The sequence below is a fragment of the Tachyglossus aculeatus genome, chromosome 10 (genome assembly GCF_015852505.1).
Source record: "Tachyglossus aculeatus isolate mTacAcu1 chromosome 10, mTacAcu1.pri, whole genome shotgun sequence".
NCBI lineage: Eukaryota > Metazoa > Chordata > Mammalia > Monotremata > Tachyglossidae > Tachyglossus > Tachyglossus aculeatus.
The window spans coordinates 9,161,048-9,176,286 of NC_052075.1; the positions used below are offsets into that span (position 1 = coordinate 9,161,048).

At 44.3% G+C, this 15,239-nt stretch overlaps 1 protein-coding gene across 4 annotated transcripts in view; it reads left to right on the forward strand.

Annotated features, from left to right (window-relative positions):
• Positions 1-15,239, forward strand: part of LOC119933013 (cytosolic beta-glucosidase-like) — a 120,628-nt gene that overhangs the window by 76,428 nt on the left and 28,961 nt on the right. For all 4 annotated transcript variants that reach the window (XM_038752182.1, XM_038752183.1, XM_038752185.1 and 1 more), the window contains 3 exons: positions 2,042-2,269; positions 10,169-10,974; positions 12,001-12,124. In XM_038752182.1, coding sequence (XP_038608110.1) covers positions 2,042-2,269; positions 10,169-10,974; positions 12,001-12,124 — 1,158 coding nt within the window. The remainder of the gene's footprint in view (positions 1-2,041; positions 2,270-10,168; positions 10,975-12,000; positions 12,125-15,239) is intronic.

The following is a 15,239-nucleotide window of genomic DNA, read 5'->3' on the forward strand; positions in this document are numbered from 1 at the left end:
GTCTCTCTCTCTCTATGTCTCTCTTCCCTGGGATCTTTCTAACTAGGGAGGACCATTTTCCCTCTAGACCTCCTGGGCCTGGAGAGAAATTCTGATGCCCAACCTGGACAAGCCTGGCACCTGCAGAGTTCACTGGGGGTGATTTTTCCAAGACCAGTCCTAAGACTGGTGCTTTTGCAGCTCAACCCTGAAGAACCATCCAAGAACCCCTAAAATCGCTTTTATTCTGGGGTCACTACGAGATCACTTTTAAGCTTACTCTAAGGCAACTGTGGTTTGAGGATTAGCATTAATCTGAGCTACATCTATAGTTTTAGGGGAAAAGGACAATTAAGACTGTCTTTCAAGATTGCTTTTCAAAAAGAGCCTTTTTTCAGGCTATATGGATCCGATTTTCTGGGTCAGGGGTTCTGAGTGACATTCTAAAATGTCCTTGCAAGCTCCATCCCCACGGCTCAAAATAAATGTTCCTGGATCCCCTTATTTACAATCCAGGCAGTTCAATATCCATGGAAAAATGACGCTTTTTTTCATGCCTGCTCATGACGATTTTACTAGTTGGAGACAGGATGTTCCTTATTCCAAGAAACTTGAAACAAATAAACTGAATTGAGAACGCTTAAAATGGTCTTTAAATATCCCAATGGTGTTTAGTAAGCACTATGTACTAAATGCTGGGTTAGATACAAAATAATCAAATCGGAACAGTCTCTGTCCCACAAGGGACTCACAGTCTAAGAGGGAATGGGAGTGGATATATTTTATCCCCATTTTATTGATGAGGACACTGAGGCATCAAGAAGCGAAGTGACTTACCCAAGAGCACACAGCAGGCAAGTGGCAGAGGCAGGGCTGGAACCCAAGTTTCCTGGTTCCGAGTCCCACTAATTCCCTAGGTTACACCCTTCTCAGCAGATGTGCTTTTACTGTTGCTGTGGAAGTTAGATTCTCTTCGAACTGGGCCAGTCCTTCACCTAATATTTCTTTGCCTTTCAGTAGCAGTGCTAACCACACTTTGCCTTTTTAATAATTATGATACTTGTTAAGCGCTTACTGTGTGCCAAACATTGTTCTAAGTGCTGGGGTAGATACAAGTTAATCAGGTGGGACACAGTTCCTGTCCCACATGGGGCTCACAGTCTAGAAGCAGTGTGGCTCTGTGGAAGGAGCCCAAGCTTTGGAGTCAGAGGTCATGGGTTTGAATCCCCACTCTGCCAACTGTCAGCTGTGTGACTTTGGGCAAGTCACTTAACTTCTCTGTGCCTCCGTTACCTCATTTGTAAAATGGGGATTAAGACTATGAGCCCCTTGTGGGACAACCTGATCACCTTGTAACCGCCCCGGCACTTAGAACAGTGCTTTGCACATAATAAGTGCTTAGTAAATACCATTATTATTTTCCCAGTGCTTAGAACAGTGCTTTGCACATAGTAAGTGCTTAATAAATGCCATTTTTATTATTATTCCAAATGGGTCCTTAAATACTTTCAGAGGGGATGTTGATTTACAAGAAGCTTGGATTCATTCATTCATTCAGTCATATTTATTGAGCGCTTACTGTGTGCAGATCCCTGTACTAAGTGCTTGGGAAGTACAAGTTGGCAACATATAGAGACGGTCCCTACACAACAATGGGCTCACAGTAATGCTCATCTAAAAAGCTTTCTTAGAGTTCAAGAGTACCTTAAACCACTGATAGAGAGTTTGGTTATGGGCAGGGAATGTGTCTACCTGCTCTGTTGGATCCCAAGTGCTTACTACAGTTCTCTGCATACGGTAAGTGATCAGTAAATTCCATTGATTAATTGGTTAAGTCAGAGTCTAGCCTAGTCTGAACCAGCCTTAGTTATGCCACTGGGACTTAGGATGGGAAGCTAAAAATGATCAAGCCGTCAGTGCGATAAACATGGAAAAAGCATTCGATCTGATTTGCTCCCATCCTATGGAGACTTTTGGCGTTCTCTTTGGTAATAAATATTTACATTCAGCATATGCCTTTTGATGTCAGAAGTGTAACAGATTCCGTTTTCTTTTTAATCAGGAGGCTGGGATGCAGATGGAAAAGGCCCCAATGTCTGGGATACATTCACCCATCAGGGAGGAGATCGAGTTTTCAAGAACCAGACTGGTGATGTAGCTTGTGGCAGCTACACTCTGTGGGAGGAAGATTTGAAATGTATCAAACAGCTTGGATTGACTCATTATCGCTTCTCTCTTTCCTGGTCACGTCTGTTACCTGATGGGACGACAGGTTTCATCAACCAGAAAGGCAATTGTTTCTTAAAAATAGAAGGTTGCAGCTTTAATTCAAGGTTATTGCTGCAGTCTGGCATAATTAATCCAGGGTGCCATTCTGCGGCTTAGCTTTGAAATTGCAAGTTTTCCAAAGTGATTATGGCATGGTTTTAAAAATGGGTTTATATCAACTTTCTAACTAATATTCCCTCTAATATCAAGATCTTCGGGTTGGGAATGAATGTTTTGCTACACCGAGATCTTATTTGGCTCCTAAACTCTGATATCTGATATCTGAATAGCAAAAAAAGAAGCCACTCAAAATGATTTTGAGTCCTTTGGAGTTGTGTGGAAATATGAGACGCCCCTACTGAACTTGAGTTGATTAAGGAAATCAGGTGGGGATGGAGGGAGGGCAACTAATCTCTTGGTTTGTAGAAATAAGTGGCATGTATATGAGAGTCCCGAGACATCTCACGAATGATGGATTTCTTATAGAGATTATCAATTGGCACTGCATTATGAACCCGGGAAGAATGTCATCAATCAATCAATCGCATTTATTGAGCACTTACTATGTGCAGAGCACTGTACTAAGCACTTGGGAAGTACAAGTCGGCAACATATAGAGACGGTCCTACCCAACAGTGGGCTCATGCCACCGGGACATATAGTCTTCATTGCAAATATGCTGACAGTGGTTCTCATTGGATCTGGGCAAATGATCGCTCTCTCCATCAGACATTTCTATAGCCCCTATCACTGGAGAACATAAGCAGAATATAGATAGGCTGTTGCAGTTAGCAAGTTCAATTTATATAAAATGAAGAATTCACAGGTGCCCTGGCAAAAGAGGGACTGCTAGTGATCTGAAGGATGTCGCTGGATCCCACCAATAGATGTCTGAAAGAATCCAGTCAGGAAGAGAGCACAAGGAGATCGATGATCCGTTTTCTGAGGTCACTGACTTGCATTGGTCTGGGTGTTCTCGATCTGGTCCCCACTGATTACCCAAGCGTAGACTGAGTGCTAAAAGATCCTTCTCCCTGTTTGGAATTTGAAACAGGGGTCAACGTCAGTTAATCAGTTGAGAAGCAGCATGGCTTAATGGGTAGATCAAGGGCCTGGGAGATGGAGGACCTGGATTTTAATCCTGGCTCCTCTACTCGCCTGCTGTGTGACCCTGGGCAAATCATTTAACTTCTCTGTTCCTCAGTTTCCTCATCCGTAAAACGGAGTTAAGAGGACTGTTCTCCTCCCCACTTAGATTATGAGCCTAGTGTGGGACTCTGACTGTGTCCAATCTGCCTATATTGTAGTTACCCCGGCACTGTGTACAGCGGTTTGTACATAATAATTAACAGATACCAAAATGATTATTAATATTATTGTTATTTTTAATAATAATCAGCAGCATTTATTGGGCCAAACACAGATTAGGTGCTGTGGGGAGATAAAAGTAGTTTCAAGTCACCATTCCTGCCTTCAGAGAGCTTATGATCTAATGAAGAAGATAAGGCAAACCCAAACACCTACTTGTTAACCCGAGACAGAAATGTAGAAACATAAACTATAGACAAGCAGCGTTGCTTAGTGGATAGCGCACAGGCTTTGGAGTCAGAGGTTGTGGGTTCAAATCCTGGCTCTGCCCCTTGTCAGCTGTGTGATTTTGGGCAAGTCACTTAACTTCTCTGTGCCTCAGTTACCTCATCTGGAAAATGGGGGTTAAGACTGTGAGCCCCATGTGGGACAACCTGATCACCTTGCATACCCCCAGTGCTTAGAACAGTGTTTTGCACATAGTAAGTGCTTAATAAATGGCATTATTTTTATTATTATTATTATTTCCACCCAGGTTTTGGCACCTGGCAAGGTGCCATGTAAGCAGGTTTTCAACTGAAGCTGAACAGCAAGGGGCATTAGAGCTAAATTAGGGCAGTTTGAAGCTAAGACTGTGAGCCCCACATGGGACAATCTGATCTCCTTGTAACCTCCCCAGTGCTTGGAACAGTGCTTTGCACATAGTAAGCACTTAATAAATGCCATTGTTATAATTGTTATTATTATTATTATTATGGTAGGGTGCACGATGCTGTGGTTGGACGTCAAAGAGGGCAATCATCATTCTGTTCTTCCACATACCTCCGCTGCCATCCCTGGAGGCAGAAAACTGAGTTGGGTAGACCATCGATCTGACCCAATGTGGCATTGTGTTTGGTCATCTGTTTGTGGCATAATAGATAGAGCTTGGGTTTGGGAGGCAGAAGGCCATGGGTGCTAATCCCAGCTCTGCCACTCGTCTGCTGTGTGACCTCATTTACCTCATCTGTGACAAAGGGGATCGCGACCGTGAGCCCCACATGGGACAGGGGCCGTGTCCAACTTGATTTGCTTGTGTCTACCCCCGCGCAGTGCCTGGCACAAAGCAAGTGCTTAGCAAATGCCATCATTATTATGTACAGAGCTAGGTACCTATTAAATAATTTGGGAGCTGGAGAGCGTCAGGACAGCGGAGAGGGGGAAGTAGAGCTGTTGCTTCTAGGGAGATTCAAGTGGCTTGAGTGCATTCTGGACATATTGTAGTCTTGGAAAGTGTATCCTGCCCTCTAATGACTCTGGGGTGGGCATGGAGAGAAGACCATGTCACGACTTGGCCTGGTTTTTGTAATACCAAAACATCTCCAAAAAACCCCTCAAACTCACCCAAAGAATAACTTGAAGATGAATAAGCCTCCGGGACGATTGTGGGACTCTCCCATTCACCACATAGACCTTCCCACCCACCATGTCCTCCTCTCCTGGGGACGAGGGATGAAGTCCCACTGGAACTGGAAGGCAGGAGGGGGGTGACTGGTTTCAATACTTTCATTTGATTTCCCACAAGTGGTCACAGGACTTCCCTTCGCTTTGGTTGCCTGGTTCTGATGTTTGCTTTATCAAATCCCTCTGATTAATATTACAAACTTTACATAGAGCCAAAGGGCAAAGAAGGGACTCCACGTAGACCAGTTTTCAATAAAGAGGAGCCTGCATCTTCTGTGCGGTGATCTGTTGAAGCAATTGGAACTGCCTCGCTTAGAAAGGCCATCATCTTTTTTATAAACATTTTTCCAAAGAGCAGGCAAGGAATCAGAAAACCCCACAGCCCTGTCCTTTCAAAAGAATCCCCTCGCCTGAATCATTAACAATTTTAAACTGAATAAGGGGACATTTGAAAGTCTGTAACATCTTATATTCTCCAACTGGAAGGAGATTTTGCCAAATGGAAATGGGTCCTGAGATTTTTGTTTCAAATGTCAAATTTTTGGGGTTTAACAAGAAGGCATTTGATTGCTGGACCAGTTCCAGTATTCCTATTTGCTCTGAGAGTTAGTGTGTGTAACATCTTCACCAATTTTAAAGATAATCCTGTTTCCCAAGAAAATGTTTATTTTTAAATTTCAGCCATTGCAAGTTTCTAGTAATTAGCTGGAACAAAGGAGTGTTGTATTAGAAAAGAAACAATAAGCTTTAAGATTCAAAATATGTTCTGGCATACCAACATAAGGTTCTAATTTATTTTTAAAATAATAACATGTTGTTGCAACTGAATTGTGGCAGCCCTGAGATACAACTGCAGAGCTTTATTTTTTTTATTGTATTTTTTATCTTATAGCAGTTTTCCATAGAGGTTCCAAAACCATTCCAGCCTGCAAAACATTCTTCACCATATTTACTGGTGTCCTTGTTATGGTGTGTCTTGGGCATTGTTAGCCTGAGGAACCTCTGTTCAGTCAATCAATTGGTATTTATTGAGTGCTTTCTCCATAGAATACTGTACTAAATGATCGGGGGAGTACAATAAAGTTGGTTGGCACAATTTTTGCCCTGTGGGAGCTTACTGTGTTTTAGGTCACCAATCCTGTGGGTCATTTAAAATTTTCTCCATTTTTATTCATAATTGATTAGCCCTCTATTTTATGGTTTCTTTTTGGCCTGACCTAATTTATTGTGGGACCTGGGTCTGTAGACCAGTGCTAATTGGAGACACTGATCTATTCCTGCAATATAGTCCTTGGATTGCCAGCACAGATTCCTGGGGACAATCATTTCAGTAGCTTAAAAAAAACAGCGTGGCCTATAGAAGGGCCATGGACCTGGGAATCAGGAGAATTGGGTTCTAATCCCAGCTCTGCTACTTGCCTGCTATATGGACTTGGGCGAGTCATTTAGCTTCTCTATGTCTCAGTTTCTCATCTCTAAAAATAGGCATAAAATACCAGTCTTTCCTCCCCCTTAGACTGTGAGCACCATGTAGGATAGGGATTGTGTCTGATCTGCTGATATGGCACATACCAGTGCTAAGAGCAGTACCTAACAGATACTACAATGATTATAATTTGAAAGAGAGGACATCATCCGGTGGATTTAGGGTGCTGTGTCCTATCTTCTTGATCAGCAGGGGAAACCTGGTGGACTGCACTTGGAAATCCTATTCTCTTCTAGCCGGAAGTTTGCATTTTATATGAACCCCAGGTATAAAGAAAATTCAATTTACATGTGTGCATCTGTTATTTGCAGGGGTGGGGGGACATTGCATTGCATTCTGTCCAGAAAGGTGCACTTCATCGGATGAAAGTTCCCTACTCCCCTACTGTCCTATATCCAAAACGCATAGCGGAAACATGCCTTTGTGGAAGAACTGAGTATATTTTGCCTTCCCCAGTTTTCAGAACCATGGAGCTGAGCCCCAAAGGCTAGCAGTGACTGGAACTGTTTCCTCAACACTAGGACCAGATGCTTCCCAGAACTTGAGGCTTGGAAGAGGTTCAGGCTTCCACTTCTTACTTCCAATTTTTATGGCATTTCCAAAGTGGATTACTCCAGACCCACTCAAGTGGTGGCCCAAATGGTCAGTGAAAACCCATCATGGATCGGGGGACATCAGTAGTGCTATTTGAAGAATTAATATTTATCGAATCTCCTCTTGGTGCAGTGTATGGTGCTAGTTGCTTGGGAAATACAAAATGAAGCAGTCTCCTGTCTGCAGTGATAATAATAACAATAACATAGCAGTACTAGTAATGATAATATTTATTAAGTGCTTACTAAGTGCCACGTCCTGGGGGATAATCAGATTGGATCTATCCCTGGCCCACTTGGGGCTTCCAGCCTGAAGGAGTGAGAATGGGTATTCTATCCCCATTTTACTGATGAGGAAACTGAGGCCCAGAGAAGTTAAGTGACTTGCCCAAGGTCATACGGCAAAAAAGTAGCAGAGGCAGGACTTTGTAATGGTGAGGTAGTCGCTTAAACCGATCTCACTCAGAGGGAGAATGGAGAGAAACTCTGGTGTTAGAGGAGGAAGAAACTCAATCCTAAGGACCCCTTCCTTGAAGCAGTATGGCATAATGGATAGAGCACTGGCCTGGGAATCATAAGGTCGAGTGTTCTAATCCCGGGTCTGCAATTTGTCTGCTATGTGACCTTGGGCAAGTCACTTCACTTCTCTGTGCCTCAGTTACCTCATCTGTAGAATGGGGATTAAGACTGTGAGCCCCGTGCGGGACAGGGACTGTGTCCAACCCGATTTCCTTGTATCCACTCCAGCGCTTATTATGGTGCCTGGCACATAGTAAGCACTTGAGAAATACCACAGTTATTATTATTAGGAAAGCTAACTGAATTAAGTTGTAGGGACTTATCTGGTGCTTCCATCTGGAATACAGGCAATCAAAGAGTATTGCAGAAGGAGCCTCTAGGTCATTTTGAAAGAGGGGTTTGCATGGGGATTGGAGGAACATGGGCCAAAAAGGGATCTCAGAGGGTCAAGATATGCTGGAGGCTTGGGTTGAGAGCTTAAGATCCCAGAGGAGTGAGGCTCCCAACCCTGATGGGGAAAAAAGGTCATGTGGAAATAGCTGCCACTGCTCTCTGAGTCTTCCCCTCACAGAATGGAGCCCAGGATGGTTTTAGGATCCAGTTGGGAAAGGGATCATTCCCACTCTGAAAGTCCATCCTTGTCCCCCTCTGTCTGGGACAAATGTGAGCTGGAACTCTTCTGCATGTAGTGCTCAATAAATTGATTGACTGATTGACTGATTCCCTGTCAGGGCAGGTGACCCTGCAAGTCGAGAGGAAGGCGAAGCCCAGAGGAGACAGATTCCCTTAAACCTAGTAGCTGGGAGGTTGCCCAGTTCAGCTCCCCACAGATCCCACTCCTTCAGTGACTTCCAAGACATCTTGTCACATAGTTTGGGGTTTCATTTAACCTTGAATGAAAATTCTAAGAAAACAAAGCCGCCGGAACTGGCGTCCTGTTGTTCTTCCTTCCAAGATTCCAGGCATACATAACCGCAACTGACGCCTACTGTGGAATTCATAGCAAATGGTGGCCCTGATCCTACCGTGAACCGGTGTGGATAAATTACACCCTCCGGAAGGGAAGTGTTCACCTGTGTGAGGTAAATTACTGAGACGTGCTCTAGTGCCCTGCCACGGCGCCTGAGTCAGCAGCTGACTTCCAGAGAATATTTTTATTCACCCCTGCTTCACTGGAGGATAAGGATCATACTGGTCAACCCCTGCTGTGATTGAATTGCAGTGCACGGGTTAGTTATTAATAGTAGTATATCCTGTGCTCTTTTTAAAAGGACAGATGACAGACTCCAGCTAGAAGGTTCAGAATCTGAGTCAGCCTCCAACGAAGTGAATTTAAAGGCCCGGTGGAGACACATATCTCTGCTCTGAAGCATTAGTAAACAAGGATCCTGAAAACCAATGGAGGGGGTAGGATGTGGGGGATTTGCAGAAAAAAAAAATCCAAATTTGCTTTTCCAGGAGAATCACTAAAGAAATTAACTTACATTGAGGGAGACTTTAGTACTTGCATCTTGGCACAGGTCCTGCAATTAATTTTCATTTGTGAGAAAAGCAAGGAAACCTATCCTGAAGTCTACTTTGAGGGACACTAAAGAAATGTATGTCCTGTTTTGTATATCACATACACGTATGGATAGATAATAACAACGTTGGCATTTGTTAAGCACTTTCAGGAGGCCTTCCCAGACTGAGTCCCCTCCTTCCTCTCTCCCTCCTCCCCCTCCCCAACCCCCCCGCCTTACCTCCTTCCCCTCCCCACAGCACCTGTATATATGTATATATGTTTGTACGGATTTATTATTCTATTTATTTTATTTGTACATATTTATTCTATTTATTTTATCTTGTTGATATGTTTTGTTTTGTTGTCTGTCTCCCCCTTCTAGCCTGTGAGCCCGCTGTTGGGTAGGGACCGTCTCTAGATGTCGCCAACTTGTACTTCCCAAGTGCTTAGTACAGTGTTCTGCACGCAGTAAGTGCTCAATAAATATGATTGAATGATTGAATGAATAAAATCAGGGCAGGGCACAGTCCCTGTCACGTGGGGCTCACTATCTATGTGGGAGGGTGGACAGGAATTTAATTCCTATTTTACCAAAGTGGAAACTGAGGCACAGAGAAGTTAAGTGACTTTCCCAAAGTTCCGCAGTAGAAAGGTGGTGGAGCTGGGATTAGAACTCCTAGCTCCTAACTCCTAGTTAGTTCCCGAACTCCCAAACCTCTGCTCTTTTCTAAAGAGTCATGTTCCCTCTCAAGCAGATAGATTATATATAATAAGCCTATGAGATGGTTCAGGCATCTTTCCCTTTAGCATGTGAAAAACATTAGAGGAAAATTCCACACAATTCCAAAGAAATGAACGTGTGCAAAAGGCTAGCTGATGTGCATGTAGTGGAGGGGAGAAAAAGTGAGAAGAAAATTAAAAAAAAAATGAACCTGTTGGGACAGAACCTCTCCTGAGTTCTAAATCTTTTAGAATTCACCATTAAGACAGAATACGTCGGATGGTTCCAAATCTGTTGTTTCAAAAGGCTACTCTCTTCATGACTATTACCTTTCGTCCTTTCCCTAGGAATTGATTATTATAACAAGATCATCAACGACCTGTTAGCAAATGGTGTTACCCCTCTGGTGACCCTCTATCACTTTGACCTACCCCAGCATTTAGAAGACCAAGGCGGTTGGAGGGCCGAAGCCATGGTTGAGTTTTTTGACAAATATGCCCAGTTTTGCTTCAGCACTTTTGGCGACCGAGTCAGACTCTGGGTTACGATAAACGAGCCCAGCGTTTGGGCCGGATTGGCGTACGAAGTCGGCAAGATGCCTCCGGGTGTGCCTCACCCCGGGTATGGAGCCTATCAGGCTGCTCATAATATGCTGAAGGCCCACGCCAAAGCCTGGCACAGTTACGATTCGTTGTTTAGGAAGGCCCAGAAGGGCCTCGTCTCTATAGCCCTACAGTCCCCGTGGGTGGAGCCAGCGGATCCTGGCTCCGTGGCCGATCAGGAAGCAGCAGCACGGTGCATGGCCTTCTTTCTGGACTCATTTGCCAAGCCCCTGTTCATCGACGGCGATTACCCCACCCTGGTAAAATCCCAGGTAGCCGCCATGAGTCAGAAGCAAGGCCTTCCGGCGTCAAGACTCCCCGAATTTACCGAGGAGGAAAAGAGAATGATCAAAGGCTCCGTCGACTTTTTTGCCCTGCAATATTACACATCTCGCCTGGCGACGGCCAGAGCCAATACAGAGGGAGAACTCAGTTGTTTACGGGATGTGGAGGCGGAACTCTTGCCTGACCCATCCTGGCCCAAGCTGGATGGGAGTTCATGGATCTATGTAGTTCCATGGGGCTTACGTAAACTCCTGAAATACATCAAGGTGATTGTCGTCAGTCCCCTCCATCCCCACCACCCTGTCATCCCTATTGTCGACCCCTTCACCTCCACATACGCACGATGGGGGTTGTCTTGAAGTGGGAAAGGGAAGAGTGGGAGGTGCCTAGGATTCATTGTAGTGACAGAGGTGCGAGATCACTCACACTCTCTGACTTCTCCTGACAGGGATAGGATCGGGCAGTAGCCTTGATGGGCATCTGCAGTTTGGGGGGGAACCCCAAGACTGTCTTCTGTAGGCAGAGTTGACGATCTAGAGACGATGGGCATCTGCAATTTGGGGCGCACCCTGGGGCTGTCTACTGCGGGCAGATTTGAGGACCTAGGGACCACCAAGAAATTGCAGTGGCTGTGTAGGAAAATTTGAGCAGGACCGACACAAGGCATTGAGGCTAAGTGACTTTTCAGCGCCTCATTGATTTTTGAAAAGCATTTACAAGGCTGTCGCTGAGCTGGATTCTCCCCAGAGCACCTCCGCCGCCAGGCAGTAGATTAGTTGGAAGCATTATATGTTTCCTGCCGGCCTACAGAGGTCACCCAGTGGCTCAACAACCCCAAGGAAGAATAGAGCCCAGTACGTGCCTTTTTCAAGGTAGTCCATGGCTACTTGGCGGGTTTTCATTTACGTCAGAAAGAGCGTGCAGAGCTGAAATGACAATTGCAAATCGCAAGTAGTCCGGCTCTCCCCTCCTGGGAAGGGACTCTGTGCCTCTAGCAGCATTAAGGGGTTAAAGAGCATCAATAATAAGCAGATGCTGATGCAGGGAGGATATTTCCGTATTCTCATTAAAATAACAGTCCTTTCTCTGTCTTCATGGGTATTTGCACAGTTTTGCTTTTCCACTGTTAGTCATAAAAGGTCAGCTCATGGAAAATTAAGTTAATAGGGTCAGTGCAATTTGATGAAAACTAGTTTTGGGTGGTAGCTTAGAGAAGATAGAGGGTAATGCACCTGATTTTATGGGCTTTTCCTGCATCTGTTCGGAATAAAACTTCTGCTCTTTTGTTCTAGGATACGTATAATAACCCTGTAATTTACATCACCGAGAATGGGTTTTCCCAAGGTGACCCTGCTCCACTTGATGACCCTCAGCGCTGGGAGTATTTCAGACAGTCTTTACAGGAAGTGTTCAAAGGTACCATTTGAAATGATGAAAGATCAATTGTGCAAACTTAATATAATTTTCCTACATGCCTATTTGCATTCAGCAAAGACCAATGATTTTTGAAGCTGAAATTCATGTAAATCAGTACAGAGCAATGCGATTAGAAAGATGTGTTTAGGAAAAAAAAGGGAAGGTGAGTCATTTTATTCTAGCTTCAACATCTTGGACTAGAATCAACTAGAAAATGAAGCTTTTCAGCATTTATTCCTTGCAACTTGTAGAGGAGGGGGGGAACCATTACTTATTCAAAAAGATTAGTATTTGCCAACTATGGCATGTTTGTTTGCATATTTTTATACCCTACATGCCAAGAAATGAACTGGCAGAGAGTGAAAGGGAACATTTTAATTAAATATTTGAGCAATAGGCTGCAGAATGACAGTCCTATTTTACCTTAAGGAAACTGCACCCTGTTAGCTCAGTAAGAAGCATTTTTTTCCCCATATAGAAGATGTGATTGTATTTTAAAATATTGATGTCTTCTCTGACAACTTATTCCCCTGCAACGCTCATCATGAGGGAAAACAAATGGGACACGGCCATCTTCTCCTGGTAGTCCTCGTTTCTAGTTCTGTTTCCCCCTCACTGGCACTTGGCTGTGTAGTTCATGCACTATTTCTTCTGCCCAATTTCGAGCGACCCCTCTTTTTTCTGTGTCTGAACATTCTCATTTTGATCAGTTTAGTCATCTTTATCTCTCGAGGCAAAACACACAGGTCTTGACTAAAAGGAGTTGTCTGTCTCCTTCGTCCAGGCTGAAAAGGACTCAGTCTCTGGAGGCTGCCCTTCTTTTTGAATGATTGATCCTGCTTTGGGTCTCTCTGTCGCTCGCCTGAAGTGGTACACCTGAGTTTGCTGGAAGGGCTGCTGAGATGTAAAGTGTTGAAATGCTGTCTTGCTCCACTTTCAGCAAATTCCCTTTGGTTGTCTTATGCTTATCGGTGTTGAGAAGGCTTAACCAACAGCCCACAGTGCAGTCTGTCTCCCTGTGTTCACAGCTTAGCCATATAGCATGACCCAGTGGATGGAGCACTGGCTTGGGAGTCGGCCTGACTTTTTAATTTTAATGATAATTGTTAAGTGCTTAAGTGCGGGCCAGGCACTGTATGTATAGATCAGTGGCATTCACTGAGCACTTACCATGTGCAGAGCACTGTACTAAATGCTCGGGGGAGAACTATATAACAGGGTTGGTGGCACATTTAAAATATATTTACAATAGGATGGGTCCAACCGCACATAGATAATCTACCATTTCTAAAGTTATTTTTTTAAACCGAACTGCTCAAAATCCTCTCCCTATCCCATTAAGCAGCGCGGGCTACATTCCTGGGAGACAGGTATGCCCGATCCCATTTTAGAGATGGATACTGAAAGCTGAATGACTCATCCGAGATCCTGCTTGGCAGAGCTGGAAATAGAAATCAGGGCTCTGGTTTTCCAGCCCGATGTCTGGTTCCCCTATTGATCACATTTTGCAGGCCAGAACTTAAGTGGATAGGATTTCATAGCTGACACGGGGACCTAGCGGAGAGGGCATGGCTGTGCCACCATCCATTAATCCTAACCTCCATTCATAATAGCCTGGAGGAGTGTGGGGCAGCATTTCAACCTACCATGTGTGTATGACTGGCTTATGGGACCGTAGGTACCTCGTTCCTTTCCAAAACCCAAACTTGTTATAAAATGGCATTCATTCATTCAATCATATTTATTGAGCGCTTACCGTGTGCAGAGCACTGTATATGGCAGACACCATTGCCAATGCTAGCACTTTTCCAAGGCTCTTATGAGGATTACTTGGGGCTAGCAATCAAGAACACCAAAGTTAAAAGGTAACCATGGGAATCCTTAAAAATAGTAACAGCCCATGGAAGACATTTGTGGAAGTCCTGAGAACCAGCATTTCCCGAGACCCATGGAGTCAGATGGACATTGGGTGTGTGATTTCTGAGAATAACGCTTTCTCTCCAACAGCACGTTTAAAGATTGGCACCTAAGGGCATTCTCCTGGGCTCCGTGTCTACTTCCTTAGACAAAATAATAATAATAATTATGGTATTTGTTATGCGCTTACTATGTGCCAAGTGCTGGAGGAGATACAAGGTAATTGGGTTGTCCCACATGGGGCTCACAGTCTATTTGGGCACCATATTGTTGTTGTCTAATGCTGTCGAGTCATATCAGACCCATAGAGATGCCATGGATGCATCTTTCCAAGAATGCCCCACCTCCATCTGAAATTGTTCTGGTAGTGTATCATATGGACCCAAAAAACCTCGAGAAGATTCCTGTATGGCGGGAATGCTTTCCTTGAGGACTACAGTGGGGGTAAAGCCTCCTCTCATTGAAAGGCCCGAAGGAATTATTTTGGTTCAGACTAGTCAGAGCTTGAATTTACTGATTCTTGAGATGTCACGCAGGTTTAGTGGCATAATTTGGACCTCCAGAGAAAGATGAGGAGACAAAACTATGAAAAGTGAGAGAAATGGGTAGTTCAGTCAATCAAACAATCAATCATACTTACTGAGTGCTTACTGTGTGCAGAGCACTGTACTATGTGCTTGGGAGAGTACAATGTAACAGAGTTGATAGGCATCTTCCCGCCCACAAGGACCTTTACATTCTAGAGTAGTTGGTATATTTCTTTTCCAGATTTCCCCTCCTCATCCCTCCTCTTGTTAAACATAGGTTGTTCTAAAGATGGGATTTCAGGAGCCTTCAAAGCAACCCCACATGCCAGTCCAGATCTATGCCTGAGCTAGCACAGCAGGATGTGATTGCGGAGCAGGGTTGCTAATGACCAGCTTTAGGCTTTTAATGACAAAACCCCACAGCAAGATGTCAGTGTGGTTATTGAAGACTTCACCGAAAGTGTTGAAACTGATACATTATAACAAGACGGTTGTAAATCTTGGCCATAGGATTCTCCACAACCAGAAAACGCTGAGCACAAAACGATTCCACTGTTGTCAGGGCTCTACTCCAACACTAGGATAGAAAAGAGAAATACATCCATTTTTCCAAAGTAATGTCTATCTGGCAGCTATCCGCCTCTCCCTGTCTCGGGTCATGGAAAATCGAG